The 22,895-nt window shown below is 36.7% G+C and overlaps 1 protein-coding gene across 10 annotated transcripts in view; it reads right to left on the reverse strand.

Annotated features, from left to right (window-relative positions):
- The window catches only part of ZFYVE16 (zinc finger FYVE-type containing 16), a 47,801-nt gene that overhangs the window by 20,635 nt on the left and 4,271 nt on the right, over positions 1-22,895 (reverse strand). For 8 of the 10 annotated variants that reach the window (XR_015552039.1, XM_087430117.1, XM_014797551.2 and 5 more), the window contains 8 exons: positions 14,422-14,530; positions 11,518-13,784; positions 10,523-10,619; positions 7,584-7,745; positions 5,524-5,666; positions 2,528-2,906; positions 1,175-1,297; positions 292-447 (listed from right to left, as the gene is read on the reverse strand). Coding sequence is in view for 9 of the 10 variants with exons in the window: in XM_087430117.1 (XP_087286243.1) it covers positions 292-447; positions 1,175-1,297; positions 2,528-2,906; positions 5,524-5,666; positions 7,584-7,745; positions 10,523-10,619; positions 11,518-13,784; positions 14,422-14,491 (3,397 nt within the window). In the remaining variant the exon portion in view is untranslated. The remainder of the gene's footprint in view (positions 1-291; positions 448-1,174; positions 1,298-2,527; positions 2,907-5,523; positions 5,667-7,583; positions 7,746-10,522; positions 10,620-11,517; positions 13,785-14,421; positions 14,531-22,895) is intronic. The other 2 variants (XM_087430120.1, XM_087430121.1) reach the window with 2 other exon arrangements.

The following is a 22,895-nucleotide window of genomic DNA, read 5'->3' on the forward strand; positions in this document are numbered from 1 at the left end:
CCAATCTTATAGAGACAGTAAGAAAAGTATATAGACATTAAAAAAAAAAAAAAAAAAAAATCAAGAAGGCAAATATATTTCCATTTCTTAAATTTTAAAAAATCTGTATAAAGACACTAATCACATAAAATGCTAGATTTAAGGAGACTGAAAATGATTACGATTTGTTAAGAAATCAACAGTCTCTTCACAAAACAAATCTTTAGTACAGTTAGCATAATGAAAAGCATAAATGCCTTTAATTAATTTATCCATTCCCTAGTCTGAACAGTTCAAAATAAAATGCTATACCTTTGAGAGCATCCTTATATATGGTGATAAATAGTGTGAAGATGTCCTTAGGAATAGTATCTTCATTTGGCAAACATAACAATAGAATAATAATTTCTGCCTGTCCCAAGCCATGCAATCCATTGGTTGAGAAGTACCAATATTTGTCTGAGGAATCTTAAGTGATAAAAGCATACAATTATAAATGTCAACTTCTATTAACCAAAAAAAACTAAACATAATTATTCTTTGCATGAAGCACCACTTTTCAAATTCCTTATTTTCCCAAAGTTCTCTTCACAAAAACTTTAAATTGAATTGTATAAGATTAGTATAAACAAGATAAAGGATGAAACATTATCTTATGGAGTTAATTAATAAATAACACTAAAATAAAAGATGCACTAATATGCTGAAATGTAGTGGGTAAGAATCAGTTTAGTTTCAAAGAACAAAAAGCTGAGAGATGCATTGTTGAGTATTGAGGATTATTTATTACTGAGGATTATTTATTTCCTTACTTTTAATTAGGTCACATGTCACTTACTTTAAAAGTGTCTTTATTGCTACTAAATCAGGATTCTTGCTTATCTCAATTACCAAATTTCAGTTTATCTAAAAGCTATATGAAAGACTCAATTATATCATGAGCACAAAAATACAGCTCAGCTGAGCCCATGACCTTAACCTAGGACTGACTGAGGGACACTAGTAAAAATCTGTAAGCTTGTATTTCAAGTCTTACTGAATATAAATTTGCAAAATTTATTTATATTCATATTGGCTGAAAAATCAATATCCAATGCACCTTATTTTTCACAGTTGCCACTCAAAATCTAACCTGAAGAGTAATTAATTCAGAAACTCTGCTTAGCAATTAGGCAAAAAAAGATGCATTACTTACAAAATACTAACTTGACATTCACAAGTAGATTAGCATTTAGGACAAATGTAACAGGATGAAAACCTTCGCCTTCAAGAAGGAAAATAATCTGCTCATGAGATGGGTGTTCTTCTACTACAGGCACTAAACCATGAAAGTAACATGTTAATTAGGATAAATAGGACTTCCTGTTAAATATGCTTGCAAGGAAAAAAACACATTTATAAATCTACCAATGGTTTAATCAAATTTAAAAACAAAAGCAAACATGTTTCATAAAATCAATCAACACCCTAGACAACTGTTATATACTCGTTACTTTTCTGTTTAGTAAAGATATCAATACTGTAATACATATAATCCTGATATATTATATATATAGTGTACATGCAAATATGTTAAACAGCATATTTATACAATTTTAGCACCTTTAAAGTTTTAAAACATTTTTGTAAAGTGGATTCCAGTCTGCCAGCTGCTATAATTATAAATTCTGAAATCTACAAGTCTGTGAAAATAACCTAGACCCAAGTTGCACATGCTGCTTGCTGCCATATGCCCTATGTCAGTGACAAGTGGCAAAAAAAGATCTTGACAATCAATAGGAAAATATGCATGGCATGCAAAGAACAAAGCTTAAGGCAGTTTTGCTACTACAGCTACGTTCATGAAATAGGTCCTACTGACAGAACAGAGATCCTAAGCTTCATTCCCATATGTTATCATGCACAGAACATAATCATTTCATGCTGCAGGATGCAGCTTAATGCCTGGGGTGACAAGGATATATCCTAGGGAACTACTTTTGAGGTGGGAGCTAGCCACAGAATCTCCAACTTGAAAAGGACGTTAGAGATCATCTAGGTTCTCTTCTTTTACAAAGGAAACTGAGGCCTAAAGAGATTAAATAACATGCTACAAGTCATACATGTATTAAGTAGCAGATGAGGATCTAAAATTCCTAGCTTTGTCATCCAATCCAATACTCTTTTTTTTTTTTAGGCACTATGCTCCTTTAACAAAAAAATGGCATGGAGTCAAAACTCCAATACAATGGAAATATTTTCATTTTGAGTTTCACTCAAAACTCTATGAGTTTCCCTGTTGTACTGGACTTTTGCCTCATTCTAAGTTAGGGACCCAGATGTGATAAATGAATCATATTCAACTCAACTCAAAAGTTCAGATCTTTTTAGAACTTGTTTTTATGTAAGACTTTCTGTAAACTAAAGTTACCAAGCCTTAGTACATATTTCAACCAAATTGTCTAAGTGTAAAAAAATGCATTTCATATAATACAGACAAAATCCATCAGTACATCCTTTTAAAAAAAAAAAAAACCTCTTTTTTAAATTTAAATAACTATTATCCTACCTGATCCCTTTTCTCCAGATGCAACCAGAAGAGGGGGCAAGCTGTCCTCATCATCAGGTAGAAGGCTAATCTTATTGCAAACATTCTTGTCAATACCACACAGTAACCTATAATCTGAAACACTAGCAACAGGTAAATTGCTGTTAACTAGGACACCAGTAGGACCAGATGGTTCCTCAATTTCTGCAAAAACATCATCATCTAGTGTAAAAGAACCAGAAGTAGATAACCCCTCAGTTCCTGTGTTTATAGGCAGTTTTTCCACAGATGGAACCTGAGAAATAGGATTCCGAATTATCTCATTTCTTGTAATATCTCCTATCTCATTGTTTGGTTTTTCCACTGTAGGAGAAGGGGCATGATCCACTGTGTTTACCATCTGTAAAATATGGAATAAAAAAAAAACCAGTTCATATTCTCTGTTCAACTGTGAAATGTTGATCTCTATAACCAAACGCATTTTTTTTTTTAAGATTTTATTTATTTATTTTCCCCCCAAAGCCCCAGTAGATAGTTGTATGTCATAGCTGCACATCCGTCTAGTTGCTGTATGCAGGACGCGGCCTCAGCATGGCCAGAGAAGCGGTGCGTCGGTGCACTCCCGGGATCCGAACCCGGGCCGCCAGCAGCGGAGCGTGCACACTTAACTGCTAAGCCAGGGGGCCGGCCCACCAAACGTATCTTTTTAATAAGAATATATAAAACCAAAATGGGCTCAGAAATTCTTTAGAAGCCAAATTTCCAAAGAAATAGTACCATTTTACTTTTTTAAATTCAGAAGTATAAGGTTTGGCTTTGCCATAAGCTTGGGGTAGGTATTAATGACTTTAATTTTATAGACTGGAAACAAGAGGCAAGGCAAACTTCAGAATCTTTACCATATCACAACAGTGAGCAAGCTGAGTTCAACCCAAGGCTCTCCTTCTCATGATGGCCAAAAAAGCCTTGAGTGGGCAAGGGAGAGGAAAAGGGAGGAAGACTGGGAGGCGAGTGGGAATGGTTGGGAAGCAGAGTGGTGAATATATGCCACAATAGTAACCACCTGGAAGAAATTACACCTCGGGTCTGCTTAAATGAAGCCCTTTTTTTTTAGACTGGCCAAACCTGAGTGAATATTAAATGAGAACCATTTACGAACTCAAGTAATACTTACTAGCCTGTTCAGAGCTTTCATTTTGTTAAAATATTGATTAAGAGTAGAAGCTAGCTAAGAAACATACCTTTCGTAATTATGGCTATTTGTAAAATCCAGCTCATGAATTCTTATCAAAAAACAGTATATGTTTATATGGTATGTAAAACTAAACAGAGCAGGATACATATCCATCTTGCCTAATGTATGTACCCAGGATAAACCACGTAACTGGCACAGAGTAGATGCTCAATAAATATTGTTCAACGAATAAAAACATTCCTATTTCATGTATTAATACTTGCTTCTATGAGTATTTTGCTCCTTTACAATGAGAGTTCTTAGTGGGCTGGGATTCTATATTATCTTCTATTTAACACCTAGCACATTTTGTCAATGCAAACATAAATATAACCATCAGATACTTTACTAAATGTTGGAAAATCATTAAACAACTATTAGTCTAAATTAAATTACTAAATCTCAGTTCTATAGCCCTACACCAGTGGTTCTCAAAATGTGGTCCATAGATCCCTGGGTTCCCAAGATCCTTTCAGGAAGTCAGTGAGGCCCCAGGATTTTCTTCATATAATTTAACCAAACAACATATCACAACAGATTGAATATAGAAGCAGACGTGAGAATATCTTCTATTAAGCTAGACATTAAAGAAATTTGCAAAAATGTAAAACAATGTTATTCCTCTCACTAAACTTTTGTTTTGAAATTTTTTCATAAAAATATTATTTCTATTAATATACAGTCATGCACTGCATAATGATGTTTCAGTCAACGATGGGCCGCATATACAGTGGTGGTCCCAGATAATTAGTACCATATAGCCTAGGTGTGTAGTAAGCTCTACCATCTAGGTTTGTCTAAGTACTGTAGGGGAGGAAGAAATTTTCCTCTACCCTTCTAGGTTCTTCTGGCTGGTCTAAGAATTAAATTGACATGAGACAGATTAACAGGACAAAAACAAAAGTTTAATAACATGTATCCATGGGAGAAACCCAGGAAAACTGAGTGACTTGCCAAAATGGCCAAAGCCCTCACCTTAACTACCATACTCAGCTAACGACAAAAGATGATACTGGGGGTGGGGAGAGTCTGGGACTTCAAAGGGAAGGAGGGCAATTCACAGGTAGGTGAAAAGCAGCAAATTTGGAAAACAGGTGTTTTTTTGGCCACACAGAAACAGAAGAACACAGAGGGGAGCCCAAGAAATAGGCTTTTCTAGGTTCCTCCCTGTCTACCCCCTGGTTCGTGTTGTGCTAAGGTGATAGCTCGCTTCCTGAGACAGGTTTTTTTAATCTGAATTCTTTTAGGCAGTTAAGGGGGAGGTAACAAGAAAAACTCTTGAGTTTTTTGTTTCTTAAAAATAATCAGCCTAAAATAATCCTGTTAAAAAGACACATTTTGGGGTGGCAAATTTTGTTCCCCTTCAGTACACTCTATGATGTTCACACAATGGCAAAATCACCTGACAACAACGCATTTCTCAGAACATATTCCAGTTGTTAAGCGACATGACTATAATGAGTTTATCTTTTAATTAATTTAAAATTTTTTTCTCAATTTTAATACAGTACTTATCAATAGGTAAAACTCACAAAACCTATAGCTCTTTGGGGTTTTTAATAATTTTTAAGAGCATAAAGCTATCCTGAGACCAAAAAGTTTGAGAATCATTGCCTTAAACTGACATTAAAAAAGGTAAAATCTAAAATATATTCACTACATCATATATTTCTCATTTTAGGAAGCTCACAGTATTAAAAATAAGTACTCTAATAATCATATAAGGAATTATCTACAAAATAAAATTTTATTAAATTAACAAGTCATTCTTTAGATTCCTTACCAAGGGCATATCAGGTTGGGGAAGACTTAAGTCTTCAGAACACTTTTTACTTCCAGAAGATAATTTTGTTGTATCTGCAACTTCACCGTTGGGTAATATGCCATCTGCAAACCATACTCTCTTCTGTTCTTTGGAGCATAATCCTAGAATCAGGTAAAAAAGGAGAGCATTTTAATTTGGCATTATTGCAACGATTTAATACTAAATGGGTCAGGAAATGTTTCCAAAAACTTTTTGCTATCCATTGGCAAGCTCTGCATTCTCAGGGTTGCAAATGCCTAGAGAAATGCCCTTTTGTGATGCATAAACCCAGAGTGGAAGGCTTCTTCTAATTTTTGCAAAGGCAGGGGTGGCCCTGGGAATCACTACTCAGAAAAGGAGTGGACAGGAGCAGTTACACCTTAGAAGATGCAGGGGCAGGTTTAAAGCCATATGATATTATTAAGGCTACGTCTGTGAGTGTGGAGTGGAGACTGAATAAAATTTAAGGAAGAAGGCATTGGGGGGGGGGGGGGAATGGACTAGACCAGAGCATGGCAGATAAGCAAAGAAAAACATATGAAGAACAGAAAGAGTCATAAAAAAAGGAAACAGGATCACTTGTGCATCAGAGGTCACTTCTTACTTTTCATTTATTTAACAAGAGAAGCATGACATTTGGTTCTTATAATGTGGGTACTGAACTTTATTAAGTTATTATTTTCCTCCCATATTTGGATGAAATAACTAGACATCAGCATAAATATGTTCTCTTTTGTTATACAATAGCATCTACAAAGGAAGGTTATGAAAACTGCTGCCAAATGATTTTAGAACAACATAAAAATCAAAAGGATCAATATCTACCTTCCAGAACAGAATACAGATAACACTGAAAACATTGGGATCATATATAATTTTTGCAATATGGGTGTACATACTAAATAAGGTATCTTTTTTGTATTTGCAATACTTTTATAATTTAATAATTTAGGATGTTAATATTATGAGAATACATAAATATTCTTAAAAGCAAATTTATTTATCTTTAGAGTATAATATACAACCATATATGCTGAATCTCCTTAAGTTATAATGATAAATGGAAAATAGCTATTAAGTGAGAGAGAAACTAAAGTCGAAAATAATTGTCAGAAGTATATTAATTTGCCTTTAACTGGCATTTACTATTTTCTAGCATGTTACAGACTAATAGCTTATATTTAAAAATGTACATAGGCTTTACTCAAGATCCTAAATTACAACAGGTTGTAAAAAAGAACAGAGAGCCCAAACATTCGAAAACAGATTTAAAAAACATTTTTTATTGTGGTAAAATATACATTTAAAAATAGATTTTTAAGGCAAGGGAGATATGACAGTTATCTACCTATTGTCTCTCAAACCCAAGCCCACCCGTCTGCACCATGCTCTTTGATGCCAGGCTAGAAGTCAGGAAAGTGCAACCCCCAAACCCCCTTGCTAGTTGGCTCAGGTCAGGTTCTGCCAATCGTAGGCACTGGTGGGAGACTGGAAGGTGGGAAGAGAAGGAATTCTTTCTGTTTCTAGGTCCTGCTAGGATTCTTGCAGCAGCAGCACCACCAGATACAGCTGCATGCCCCAGGATTTTCACTGCTTCCTACATCAACCCTGGAACATTCCTTCAGGCATCTGAGCACTAACCCTATGAGGTTCCTTGGTGGTTCTAACATTTGGCACTTGGTGTTCCCCCAGAGGTCACGGCACCAGCCACATGGTACCCCAGCATCTGAATCCCAGGTCTGAGAACCAAGCACCTCCTGGTGCTCCTGCTCTGAGCTCTAGTAAGGCTGCCTTTCCCCTCTCGCTCCCCCAGCCCCAGGGCTCGTGGCTGCCTCCTGCAGTCACTCATCTCTGAGTCACCAGAGCGTGCTCTTTGTGCTCTTCCAGCCTTCTAACAGACATATACAACCAGTCCCCATATTAAATCCCTTCTGATATCTAGTCTGCTTTCTCTTTCCTCACTAGACTCCATCAACACTGGAAAATTCTATTTTAATAATTTATCTTTAGTGTAAGACACAGCATTTTCTGCTAGTTACCTTCAACACCTGGTTGTTTAAGTGCTGAGATTGGTAAAGTTGTAGGTGAAGTTACACTGGATGTGTGAGTCTCCTGAAGAGGCTGGATGGTGGCACATTCATCAGAACAATTAGAGTTAAGATTAGAACCAGTTGGACTCATCATCCTTTCAAAGGCCTGAGCTATAAAGGGAAAGGAATAATATTAAAATCTCAGATGTTTTTGAACTTCAAAGTAAATTATGATAAATATTCTATTTTGCATGTTGTAAGGAGCAAGAAATCAATGGCTAAGCAAGAAAAAGAAGTGGCACTTGGCAAAGATAATGTCCTTATTTTAGCTGGCAGCACTCCACTTCAGTATAAGCTACCAATTAGTTATTTCAATACTATATTTGGCATATGTTTGATATCTACTAAAGAAAATAATTTTTATTTATTATGACTGTCTCTGTTTTTGCCCTTGTACCCCAAGAGTCTATTTCCAACATAGTTCAGGGAGATTCCGTTAAGACATAACTCATATCACATCATTCCTCCATTTAAAATAAAATCCTTTAATGGTTTCCCAACTGGAGTGAAAATTTAAGTTGTTACGGTAGCTCACAAGACCCTACATAGTCTGTATCCCTACTTCCTCTGCCTTCCCAATTAGGCTGTCTGACCTCATCTCTCACTACAATCTCAATTCGCTCACTATGATCCAGCCACCCAGGCCTCCTTGTTCCTCAAAGAGTCAAGCAAGCACTCTCCTAGCTCAGGCTCTTTGCTCATATTGTTCTCTCTTTCCGGAATGTTTCTCCCACAGATACTCACATAGCTTTATTCTCTTACTTTTTTCAAGTCTCTGCTCACATATCATATTATCATAAGGCCTTACTATAACCACCCTATAAAAGATACTATGCCTCTTGCCATCAGTCAGTTACTATCTATCCCTCTTACACTCTTCTATTCTCGTTTAGGATATTACCATCATCTGATAGTCTCTTTGCTTACTGTCCATTTCTCCCACATCCATAAGCTCCATGAGAACAGGGAGTCTATTTTGGTCTCAGCTGGAGCTCCAAAATGCAGAAAAGTGCCTGAACGTTGCTGAATGATTTTTCACCCAAATAACATGGAGTAGCACTGGTAGCTCTCCCTTCAGCATTTTTCCAAACTGATCTGCTATAAACGCTGCCACTGCTAAAATAATCTTCCTCAAGTGCCACTCAGTGATAGCACTCTCACGAAATGGCTTCCACTAACCAAGCGAAATCCAAACATCTTACTCTGGGTTTCAAAGTAATTTCCAACTTGCCGCAAATCTACTGAACGGCACTCACACACACGCTTCCTTGAAACTTACACAGTCTCAGCACAATTTCCTCATTATCCACAATCTCTGTTCAAACTATCTTTTCTTCTAATCCTTCATGAAATTTGTCTTACAACCCCTGAGCTATCTTTCTCCTCCTATTTAATAACATTATTTTAAATGATCACTTCTACCATTTTCAACCCTAAAGCTGATGTTAAAATAGCTTTTAATTCTGTTTCTGGTGGTGCATAAATTAATGATAGAGAACCATAAATAAAATTACATGCTATAAGACGTCAAAACAGAATAAATAAAACAGATAACTAAATAAACAAAGCCATTCCAAAATATTTTCTTTGATAAACCAAAGCTTGAGCTCAATATCCTACCGAGTCTCTTTAATGACTAGATTTCTCCCCTCCGGATCCTTATAGTCAGAATATGTTTTAATGCTCATCCAAAAATCTGGCCTGTCAACTCAAATAATGTCTCAAATCTTCATGGCTGTTTTATTTATTTTTAAGTGGGGAGAGAGAGTTACATAGGAACTTGCTCTAATACTTCTGAATTCTAACAGGCTGCCTTGGCTAACAGCACCAGCAGTCATCTTCTAGGCTATTCAGAGAGCTTAAGAAAAAACAAAACAACTATAAGCACTTAAACTAACCTCTTGGTGAACAATGGTGGTAATATGGAAATATAAAAAGATGTACACTCTATTATCTTCCAGAGCAGAGGTCAACAGCAGGGAGTAAAGCAGCTTACCTCAGGCTAACAGACTCACATCAGAGCTTTTTGGAGAATTGCTGAAAAAATTTATCTTCATTCAAAAGAGAAAAACAAATTATTATCAGGTATTTATCTCCCGGCTAACAGGAAGCAGTGCCTGAGCTAGTGCACAGGCCTAGTCTTAAAAAGTCCCAAGTAATATTTGCTGGGGATCAAACTGTCAACAAATCTTTGAAAATGCCGAGAAGTACTCAAAACAACAAAAGTGTATTTGAGGGAAAAAACACACACACATAACTGTGAGAACTCAAATAAGACCACCAAGATTATTACTGATAATGGTAGCTAGCTAGGGAGCCAGAGAAACAACGGGAAACACATACAAAGAAAACTCTAAAAACTGAGAAGGGAAAAAAAATATGTGAGACAAAAATGTGCAAATAGTGTGGCAGTCCTATGAATTTATGTATAAAATCATAAATATTACTACCTTATATTTTATTCTCATTTTAGGTTGTAATTTTCTAAAGGGTGGGAACTATTATCTTGCCTTATGCTATTAATATATAAGACTGAATACTATTTATTGGTAGGTATTCTATAAATGTTTAGATTAAGATGATGAGGATGACAATGATGATGACAAAAACAAATAGGCAGATGAAATGCAGCATTTAGGGACTTGGTACCTGTTAAAAGTTAATGAACTGCCACTCCAGAAACTGAATGCTTCCTTTCCAGACTGGTAGTATGAATTGTGAGAGTGGAACAAAAAGAGAAACCAAGCCTTGGGATGTCCCACCTAAGCCAGATAAGTCAACACTAGGTCCTCGCCTTAAGAAAATAAAGAAGTTTATCTTTGTCACAATTCAATTGTTTTTAAGATATATTCAATTACTAGAAGAAAATATGTTCAGTTAATACTCACCTTTACTAATAGTCTCATAGCAGACTATGCATACTCTTGCTTCCTTTTCTAGATACCACAGTTTACACTTCCTATTACAACAGACACCACAAAATACCTATAAAAAATAAAATATCAAATTTGGTTTTGTTTCAAGCATACTTATACCTACTGAAGTAAGTAAGGGGGAGGAGAAGCCCAAAATCTAATTAACCAAAGGCCATTTTTCTGATATAATTTTTCTAATCACCATAATCATAGGTAATTATTAAAATGATTCTCTTTTTTACTACTTAAATGAGGTTTCTGCAATTTAAAATATCTCTCTGACAAGGAGAATTCCTTTAAATCAATTCTCTTAATTGGAAGGAACAAAAACTCTTTAACAAATAAGTTTATAATTTAAAAAGCCTTCTGCGGTTATTTAAAACTTTTAAAAGCAGAATATTATTTTTCTAAAAGAGTAGAGTTGATCTGAGACCAACATATGACTAAAAAATGCTGAATAAAAAATGCAATGTTATTTCTATAGGCAACTTTGAGTTTATAGATGATTAAGGCAGTCAAAGTAAAATGAGGTCCACTTCGGTGTTCTGAACCTCGTACAAGACAATGTGCTTTTTTTTTTCCAGTGTCTCCCTGGGTATTGATCACAACACTAGCTGCAGAGTGGTCTTGAAATTAAGTATTCAAGGACAAACGAGGATCCAGCTGAATTTGGAACACTGATGTGTTAACATTACAGAGATATGGAGATGCATTCTTACGTTTCACAAACAAGTGTTCCTCATTTCCCAGTACTTAATACCCATGACAATGTGACATTTATTCGATTCTCAAGCAATCTGTAAAATGATGATGCTTTATATATTTCCATGTAGGTGAAAAACAATGATTTTAAATTATCATTTAAAAATTTAATCTTTTAACCAGCTATTAATCAGCTATTTTGTCACGTTAAATTTCATTTAAAATGTCTCAAAAGAACAAAAGACTTAAAGATTTTTATAACTTACTTTTCCACATGCTCGGCAGTGGTGTCGCCGTTTTGTAAAAGTAAATTTGACTTGACAGTTCATACAGTTTGGAGCTTCTGAATCAGGAACCCAAGTAGGTTGTTTCTGGCCCAAAACCAGGCCTTCTTTGCAAGTGTTTGCAGGGAGAGGCTCTTCGCTTGTAGTTACAAAACTGGCTCCACCTTCAACATTACTTTCTATATCAATGTAATTAGAGTTGAAGCCAACCTGAGGGTCAGTTGTAGAATCTGTAGAATCTGTTGGAACGATGGTATCTGCCACGCTGGGTTCACTCTCAGGCATATTTGGAACATCCGGCTTATTTGGTTCCTTTGAACTCCTTGCTCTTGATGGAATGCTAAACAATTGCTTAGGTCTGGCCCCTCCAACATGAACAGACTGACTATTAATATCAGAGACTGATAATTCATTCATCATCTCAGACTTACTGCTGGATAACCCTTGTTCAATTGTAACTGTACTTTTTTCCCCTAAAGAAAGGCCACCATTTTCTGTTGTATTTTGTTTATCAACTGTTTCACAAATCATATTAATACTAGGACTTTCCCCAGCAGCTCCTGCTTCAGCATTGAAGTATATGTTACTGATGTTCCCATCATCTAGGCCTTTCATATCCATCTGATTCATCTGAGATTTTGAGTCATTTACATTTTCTTCAAATGACTTTATGTTACTGGTCTGAAGATACTGTTCAGTCAGAAAGGCATCAAGTTCAGCATCACTAATTAGTGCACCACTTTTCATGCCTTCATCAATATTAAAGTAATCTAAGTCTTGCCCATCGATATCACTGCTTGAAAAAGTGAGACCTTTGCAACAATTAGGAGACTCTGGGGCATCAGCACCAGAAAGCTCCATTTGAGATTCTGCTGCTACAGAAGAACGGGTGTTATCAAGGGAATCCAAAGATTCAACTCTGATTACCGTCTGGTGGGGATCTACCTTTCTATCTCCCATCTCTTCGATTAATGGCTGATGAACTATGTTTTTACATTTTTCCTGTTTCAAAAGATCAGTCTCCTTCAATGGCTCCCCACCTAGAATAACACTCTTCTGTATTTCTTTATGCAGAGTGACTGCATCTTGTATATTATCTTTATGTTCATTAGGAGGTAAACAATCACCATGTGCTTTACTTTCAATTAATGATCCACACAAAGACCCAGGTACTACTGGAAGACAGGACAATGAGGAGTATGTATTTTCACTTGAAACATGTAAAGTTGAAGAAGAATCTTGGATTACATCTTTATTAAGATCTAAATTTCTTGAGTCTTCTTTTGCAGACTGTTTTATAAATATAGCAGTCCTATCTTCCTGAAAGGAAAAATCAGGTAATTTGAAATTTTCATCTCTTGAATTTGAATCATTTAAGCATAAATCTTCATTTTTTGGAAGTCTGCAAGGCAAAGCACTTGTGCTGCCTCCTTCTCTTAAACATTCTGTGGCAGCTATGGCTGCTACATGTATCTCCTCTTTTACCAAACAGCCATCAGCTTCTACTAATTCAAATGGCTGGTTCTTGTATTGTAGGTTGTCCTTGGCATCAAATGTTTCGGAACTTTGTTGAGTCAAGGCAGATGATGTGTTAAAATTAACAACTGGTTCTAACTGATTAGAGATCTTTTTATCATGTAAATTTTCTTTTCCGATGTAATCACATGAATCTGAAAGTGCTGTATCCACTTTTATACCCAGTTCTTTAGTTCCACTGATTTCTCTATTTTGTAATTCAGAGTTGATGACATCATTCTGTTCCTTTCTGACAGCATCATTACCATGGTCTGTTGAAGAAACACAAAGAGTTTCTGACACTGAAGATAAATCCAATCCAATTAAAGAATCTGCACTAGACTTAAAATCATCTGGCAGTAATTTTTTAATATCTTCTTCACTATTAGTTACATGAACTAAGTTACCCATGTCGCTTATCAGATCACAAACAGGTTTACCACATCTTCCCATATACAAAGGCTGGATTTCATCTGAAGCGCCACCATCCACAGAAGAAAGGAGATCAAGTCCTGTTACATTTTTTTCACTCTGTATAGAAGTTAGTCCCTCAAGTGTTTTTTCATTCAGGAAAATCTGATTTGTTTCATAGCATGTTTCTGATGAGCCACAATTAATACATTGTTGATCCTTTGATAGCAGTGAAGTTAGTTGTGAGGAAGCCAACTCTGAAGAAACTGAACAGTGGTTAGAATCATATGCTTTTTGTGCATCTTGGAGATAATCTTGTTCATCTAATTAAAATAGAGATACGATGTTATTCAGGAGACCCAAGTGAAAATTATTACAAAGATGTTTTCTAAGACTTCCAAACTAACTAAACCTTTTCTTTTAGACCAGAGATAGATTACTCTCTTGCAAAATGGTAATAACCTCCAAAATTATTTTCATTTGAAGTACCTGGGGTTTTTACTGTTGTAAAATGATAGAAATTTCACTCAAAATAACTCAGTTGTCCTCTAAAAGCAGACTAAGGAAGAGGCGAAAAACAATCTAACTTCTTTATTCTGCCCTCCAGCTTCCTAGTCTTCATTCTAAGATGAGGAAAACACCATCTCTCAGAGCAACGAAATACCAATTTACGTAGAGCTTTCCAGTTGCTTTTAGCTGGCTTATACGTTGGTTTTGGGTTTTCTTTTAGCTAAATTTGTATCTGGACAGAAACTTCTAGTTTCCCCCTATTTCTGGCTATTGGTTCTATTCAGCATAAGAATAAACTAATACGTTATAATGAAATAAGTGAACTTTTTACAAAAGATAACCATGTGACCAAAATTGAAACCAAATTTTGCTAAGTACTCTATAACTGAGATAACTGAATTACAGACATTTTAAAATTCCATTAGTGACAAAAATGAAAAACCAACAAACCTGGATTCTGTTCAAAATCATCAAGGAGTTTGTCTAAGTCACTGACTGCTGCTTTAAAATAACTGTCCATCCTACTTGCAGAGTTATTCAGAATTTAATTCTTGTATGCCTAAGAAATAAAAAATGATAGTTCATTGAATTCTCTAATGTATAAATATTATGCCATCTATTGCATCCAAGAAACATACAGAACAGACACAAATAAAATTTAAGAGTATTGCTTTGAGGAATCTACGATTTAGTCAGGCAAATTGCCTCTATATGTACAAAAATGACATGAAAACCAACTCTACTGCCATAACATGCATATATAAACTATTGTAAATTTTAAAACACTTATCTAGGGGCCAGCCCCGTGGCTTAGCAGTTAAGTGCGTGCACTCTGCTACTGGTAGCCCGGGTTCAGATCCCGGGTGCACACTGACGCACCACTTCTGCGGCCATGCTGAGGCGGCGTCCCACACAAGCAACCAGAAGGATGTGCAACTATGACATACAACTATCTACTGGGGCTTTGGGGAGAAAAAGGGGAAAAAAAAAAGAGGAGGATTGGCAATAGATGTTAGCTCAGAGCCGGTCTTCCTCAGCAAAAAGAGGAGGATTGGCATGATGTTAGCTCAGGACTGATCTTCCTCACAAAAAAAATAAATAAATAAAACACGTATCTAAATAACTCATGGGTCAAAGAAGAATTCATAATTGAAAGCTAAAAATAGTTATAAGTACCATATATCAAATAATATAAAATACACTACATACAAATAAAAATACACATATAAAAACTATGAGATTCAGCAAAAGTCTTCAATAGATGCTTAGAGGCTTAGATGCTTACATGAGGGAAGAAAGATTGAAAACTAATAAGCTAAGAGCAGAAATTAAAGAAATGGAAAACAAGCATAGAACAGAGGTACAAGAAAACTAAAAATCAGTTTTATGACTAAATTAGATGAACCTCTGAGCTGTGGCAGGAATTCCACCAAATGAGCCTGAGACACCCTGAAGGAATCTATCAATGACTAATGAGATAATACCAAAAGGACACAGGAGCGAAGTTAAAGGGGCTCCCACTGGCTTAAATGGGACAACTGAACATCACATGAATGAAGACTACAAAGGACTGAACACAAATCAAATACATAAAAAACCAAGAGATCATCAAGACACTACCACAAAAACACCACTCACTGGAGGGTTGCTAGCGCACTAACCCATGACCCTGAAAGTTGATACACTAAGGGAAAAGAGCCAAGAATTTATCCTGCCCTTTATTTACAAAATGTCCTTTAGGATAACAAAATAGTTGCTGAGGGAAAGTTCTTTAGATAAGAATTCCAGAGAATAAATATAAAGGATTTTAAAATTCATTTAAAATTTTAAAAATCATCTCTTCACAGTCCCTAATGCAATAAATGGACTAGGTGATGACTATCAATGGATGTTAAAACTGTTAGATGAAAGGTCGGAGCAGAATTTTATAATAGTGGGATCAGGCCAACAGATCTGAATCTAGTTATCAATTTCACCATCAATAAATGTGGAAGAACCAAACACCATGTGCCTCATGTAGAAGATACAGGGGCCGGCCCAGTGGCGTAGTGGTTGGGTGCGCACACTCCGCTGTGGCGGCCCGGGGTTCACAGGTTCGGGTCCCGGGTGCACACCAACGCACTGCTTGTCAAGCCATGCTCTGGCAGCGTCCCATATAAAGTAGAGGAAGATGGGCATGGATGTTAGTCCAGGGCCAGTCTTCCTCAGCAAAAAGGGGAGGATTGGCAACAGACGTTAGCTCAGGGCTAATCTTCCTCACAAAAAAAAAAAAAAGACGACGACGACGACGAAGATACAGCATCACGTATAAAGTATTCCCACCTAAAAAATTTGAACATGAATCTATTCAGGCTTTTAGAACTAACCCCACGTTTGCAGGAAATTCAAACACAGAGGGGCAACTTAAAGATTTTATTTATTTTATTTTTTGCCCCCAAAGCCCCAGTAGATAGTTGTATGTCATAGCTGCACACCCTTCTAGTTGCTGTATGTGGGACTCGGCCTCAGGATGGACAGAGAAGTGGTGCCTCGATGCGCACCCGGGATCCGAACCCGGGCCGCCAGCATCGCAGCGCGCGCACTTAACCACCAAGCCACAGGGCCGGCCCAGAGGGGCAACTTAAATGATATCAAAAGAAAGCAATCAGCTAAACTCAGAAGGTAGAACACTCTACAGCAATGTTCCTCAAACTGTCTATGGTGAATGACCTTTCTTTTTTTAAACTTTCAATCTGTTGCAAACTATTACTTTTTTAAAAACTGTTACTTTTGTAAAACACAACAAAACAATACAAATTTTGCAATAATACGTACAAAAAGATATACATTATTAAACATATTTGAATATAAATCTAACAAAATATATACAGGACCTATATGTGGAAAACTACAAAATACTGATGAAAAAAAATCAAAGAAGATCTAAATAAATGGAGATATATTCCATGTTCATGAATAGGTAGACTCAATATTGTTAAGATGTCAATTCTTCCCAACCTGATCTCTAGATTCAATGCAATCCCAATCAAAATCCCCACAAACTATTTGGTAGGTCTCAGGACACTGATTCTAAAGTGTAAATGGAAAGGCAAAGGACCTAGAATTGACAATATAATACTGAAAAACAAGAAGAAATTTGGAGGACTCACACTCTCTGATTTTAAGACTTTCAACACGGCTACAGTAATCAAGGCAATGTAGTATTTGCAAAAGAACAGACATACAGATCAACAGAACAGAACAGCAAGCCTAGAAATAGACCCACACAAATACAGTCAACTTATCTTTAACAAAGGAGCAAAGGCGATTCCAAGGAGAAAGGACAATCTTTTCAACTAGTGGTGCTGAGAAAACTGGACATCCCTATGCAAAAATACGAACCTAGATACAGACATTACACCTTACATAAGAATGTATTTAAAATGGATAACAGGGGCCGGCCCGGTGGCATAATGGTTAAGTTCGCACACTCCACTTCAGCAGCCTGGGGTTCACAGGTTTGGATCCCCGATGTGGACCTACACACTGCTCAAGTCATGCTGTGGCAGGTGTCCCACATATAAAGTAGAGGAAGATGGGTACAGATGTTAGCCCAGGGCCAATCTTCCTCAGCAAAAAGAGGAGGATTGGCAACCGGTGTTAGCTCAGGGCTAATCTTCCTCATCAAAAAAAAAAAAAAAAAAATTAATTAAAAGTAAATAAATAAAATGGGTAACAGATCTAAATGTAAAATTCAACATTACAAAGCTTCTTGAAGAAAACATGAGCAAAAATCTACATAACCTTGGGTTTGGTGATGAGTTTTTAAATACAACACCAATGGCATGATCCATGAAAGAAAAGTTGATAAGTTGGACCTTATTAAAATAAAAACAACTGCTCTGAAAAAGACATGGTTAAGAGAATGAGAAGACAAGCCACAGACTGGGAGATAATATTTGCAAAACACATATCTGATAAAGGATTTGTATCCAAAATCTACAAAGAACACTTAAAATTCAATAATTAGAAAACAAACAATCCAATTTTAAAAATGGGCAAAAGTTCTGAACAGATATCTCACCAAAGAAGACAGAGAGTTAGCAAACAGGCATATGATAAAGCGCTCCACGTCATTTGTCTTTAGGGAACCGCAGAGTAAAACAATGAGATACCGTTTCACATTTATTACATGTAATGGCTAAAATCCAAAAACCTGACACCACCAAATGCTGCAAGGATGCTGAAAGGCAGGGACCGTCATTTAGTGCTGGTGGGAATGCAAAATGGTACAACCACTTTGGAAGACAGTTTGGCAGTCTCTTACAAAACTAAACATAGTCTTACCATATGATCCAGTGATCACACTACTAGGTATTTACCAAACTGATTTAAAGATTTACGTCCACAAAAGAACTTAGATCTAAATGTTTATAGCAGCTTTATTCATAACTGCCAAAATCTGGAAGCATCCAAGATGTCCTTCAGTAAGTGAATGGATAAATGAACTGTGGTACATCCACGCAATGGAATATTATTCAGTTATACCAAGAAATGAGCTAACAGGCCACAAAAAGACATGGATGAATCTTAAATGCATATTGCTAAGGGCAAGAAGCCAGTCTAAAAAAATCTACACACTGTACGATTCTAATTGTATGATATTCTGGAAAAGGTAAAAGTTCAGTGACAGTAAACACAGCAATGATTGCCAGTGGTTGGGGGGTGGGGTCTGAACAGGTAAAGCACAGTGGATCCTTTAGGGTGGTGAAACTATTCTGTAGGATACTACAATGGTGAATACAAGGTTAAGCATTTGTCAGTACCCACAGAACTTTATAGTACAAAGAATAAACCTCAATGCATGCAAATTTTAAAAAATTGTTTAGAAGGTGGGGGCATCTCAGAACGGAATGCAGAATGTGACAAAAAAGTCTAAATGTATTACAAATGTATAAAACAACCTTCCTGAAGGGGGTGGAGGAATAAAGTGCTACCTTTGGAAATGAGTGGAGTCTGTACGACTAAAGGCAAAAGGAACACAAGCACTTACTCTAGCTGATAGAGTTGTTTCCCATGGGGGTATGGGTTAACAATTCCGAACCATCATACATGTACACTGGAATTGAAATTAAGTAAATGGATGGCTGATATGGGAGCCAGGTTTCTCACTGTTGGGAGGGGAAGGTTATAGATAAGCAAGGTGAGGAAGCTAGAATGATCCACGTGGTAATGGATTTGAGTTGGAGACATCAGTATAAACTCATATTTAGCTTAATATGGATGCAGATGGTTACACATCTGTGCTAATATTTTATCTGAAATATTTATAGATGTTAGTATAAACACATATATCTCTTGTTCTGTCAGCTGAGAGAGCAAGGCATCCCAGTGGCAACAAGCACATTTAGCACCCAGATCTTGGTTTCCCCAACAAAAGGAACCAAGGCTCCTTGGAGAAACAGCTGATTCTAAGATTGGGGTGGGAAATATACAAGCTCCAAGATGAACATGGAGCTCCTTGTAAGGCCAGAAAGAAAGTACAAGTGCGCGTGCGCGTGCATACACACAGACAATGAAGGAGGTATGTCAAAGGGATACGGAGCCAACCAAAAGAGCTCCCAAGGACCAAATTGGAACAACCTGAACAATAAAATAAATAAAGTAATACTGGATTATAACCCAAAACTTAAAAAAAATCTGAGGTCATACTGAGATAAATAAAGGGGAACAAATCTCTCATGCAGAAAATTCCAAATAATTTATTTAGATACTTTGCTCTCAAGGAAGTGGAACATAACTCTCCACTCCTTAAGTGTGTGCAGCACACAGCGACTTTCTTCTAAAGAGTACAGTATGGAAAGGGAGAAAAAAAGAAAATAACTTCACAGTGGAGAAACCTGACAAACACTACCTCAAGCCAGGGGATCAAGGTTAACACCAACAGTGGTAAGTCATGTTGATGGTATGTAGCCTGGATATGACGTGATGAGAATAGCACTTTGTTGTCTTCCTCCCAAAACATATTATTACCCCAATCTAATCACGAGAAAAACATCAGACAGATCACAACTGACAGTCTACAAAATACCTGACTAGTAATCTTCAAAACTGTCAAGAGGATCAAAAACAAACCATGTCTGAGAAACTGTCACAACCAAGAGGAGCCAAAGGAGAAAAGACTACTCAGTGTAACGTGGTATCCTAGATGGGATCCGGGAACAGAAAAAGCATAATAGCGAAAAATTGAGGAAATGTGAATAAAGTTTGGACTTTAGTTAATAATAATGTATCAATATTGATTCATTAAACACGACAAATGTACCATATTAATGTAAGATGTAATAATAGGGAAACTGGGTGTGGGGTGTATATGGGAACTTTCTGTACTATCTTTGCAATAATTCTGTAAATCTAAAACTGTTCTAAAATAAAAAGATTATTTTAAAAAATGAAATCAAGGCATTGGAAAATAAACTTGAGAAAATATCCTTGAAAGTAGAACACAAAGAAAGAGAAGGAAAACATGAGAAAAGATTAGAAAACTAGAGCCAATCTAATGAGGTTCAATATTCAAATAACAAGAAGTCCAGAAAGAAAGTGCAGGCGGAGAAAAGGAAGAAGTTGTCAAATAAAATACTTCAGAACTGAAGGATATGGTCTCCGGGTGGAAAGGGTCCATTTAGGGCCCAACATAATGAATGAAAAACCCTTACCAAGCCACATCATTGTGAAATTTCAGCACACCTGAGTGGTTTAAGGGACGATCACCCATTTCAGACTGCAATCTACATTCCTCATCTTCCCCCCCCCCACCTCTCCATCCCATCCTGCTCTTCTTTTCTCTTTTCTAAAGCACTTATTTACTTGATGACCTTCTAACATTTTGTATAATGTATTTATTAAATTTGTTATTTACCATCTGGAACAACTTCTCCCTCCAACAAATTTAAGCTCCAGGAGGGTAGGGATCTTGTATTTTTGTTTACCCATATATTCAAAGTATCTTGACCAGTGCCTGCCACATAAAATGTGCTTAACACATACTTTGTGAACAAATATAAAAGTTTTCAGAGAGAAATAACAGGTCACATACAAAGGACTGATTATCCAACTTAGTATAGACTTTTCAACAGCAACACTCGAAGCTAGAAGACAATGGAACCATGCCTCTAAAATTCTAAAAGTAAATTATTTACAACCTAGAATTCTATACTCAGTTCAGCTATCAATCAAGTGTGAGGGTAGAATAAAAAAACATGTTCAGACATGTAAAAATCCCCCAAATTTGCCTCCCATTCAGTCTTTCTCAGGAAGCTACTAGAAGATGTACTCTACCAACATGAGAGACACACCATAAAAAAAGAAGACCTGAAATCCTGCAAAGAGGCTATCCAACACAAGGGAGAGACAAACGGCATTCACAGATGATGGTGAAAGGACACTCTAGGAAGACAGCTGTGCAACAAGCCTAGAGGGTAACCCATCAAGAAGAATGCAGGGTGACAGACCATTACAGGAAAGATGTTGCAAGACAAACATAGATTATCTGATGCGTTTCAATCTACCAAAAGGAGATTTACATATCTTGTCTGAAGGGTTGTTAATAGATTAAATAAAAGATATAAAAGATACATTAAAAAGATATAAAACAGGGGGCCGGCCCCATGGCAGAGTGGTTAAGTTTGCATGCTCTGCTTCGGTGGCCTGGGGTTTGAAGGTTCGGATCCCGGTCATGGACCTATGCACCGCTCATCAAGCCATGCTGTGGTGGCATCCCACATACAAAATAGAGGAAGATGGGTACAGCTGTTAGCTCAGGGGCCAATCTTCTTCACCCAAAAAAAAAAAAGGCATAAAACATACTTTTATAAAGATACAAGAAAGATACATAAAAGAACGAAGATAATTTTTAACTCCAGGAAAAAAAAATTATGTAAGAATGGAAATATCATCACAATATACTACCTGGTTCAGCTGTACACAATATTTATATAGTTAAATAATGTGAACACTAACAATTTAACTAAAAATTAACATATAACTAATTTGCAAATATAGAGGAGGGGTGAAGTGCAGTGTTTAAAGGTGGAGGTTGGTGTAACAAACCTAAACTCCCATCTTCTATAATAGGAAATTGGTAAATAATATCTAAAACTGTGGTAGGATGGGGGTAGGGAGGGGAAACAGCTGTTCAAGTAAGCATGTTAAGGGGGGAGGGAGGAGGGTGAAAGGGATAATTCGGTACATGTGTGTGGTGATGGGTTGTAATTAGTATTTTGGTGGTGAACATGATGTAGTCCATGCAGAAATAGAAGTACAATGATGTACACCTGAAATTTTTACAATGTTATAAACCAATGTTACTGCAATAAACAAAAAATTAAAAAAAAAAAAAACAAAAAAAAACCTAGATGTGAGGGCCGGCCCCGTGGAGTAGCGGTTAAGTGCGCGCTCCGCTACTGGCAGCCCGGGTTGGGATCCTGGGTGCACACCAACGCACCGCTTCTCTGGCCATGCTGAGGCCGCGTCCCACATACAGCAACTAGAAGGATGTGCAACTATGACATACAACTATCTACTGGGGCTTTGGGGGGGACAAAAAAAAAAAAAGGAGGAGGATTGGTAATAGATGTTAGCTCAGAGCTGGTCTTCCTCAGCAAAAAGAGGAGGGTTGGCACAATGTTAGCTCAGGGCTGATCTTCCTCACACACACACACAAAAAAACATATTAAAAACCTAGAGGTGAAAAAGAGTTGAGCCACTGACTCTGGAGCAGCCTTTCTCAATATGGGTTCTGTGAAAGAACTAAGCCTTAATGCCTTAAGGCATCCACTTGATGTAATGAATTAACTTCTCTCCCATGCATCTAAAGTGTTAATAGTTATAAACCATCCTCGAGCAAAGTGAGAAAACAGTTACTCAAATCATTTTCTGTGTTTTGT

Source organism: Ceratotherium simum, chromosome 4 (genome assembly GCF_057802395.1).
Source record: "Ceratotherium simum simum isolate JZ-2026a chromosome 4, ASM5780239v1, whole genome shotgun sequence".
Lineage (NCBI taxonomy): Eukaryota > Metazoa > Chordata > Mammalia > Perissodactyla > Rhinocerotidae > Ceratotherium > Ceratotherium simum.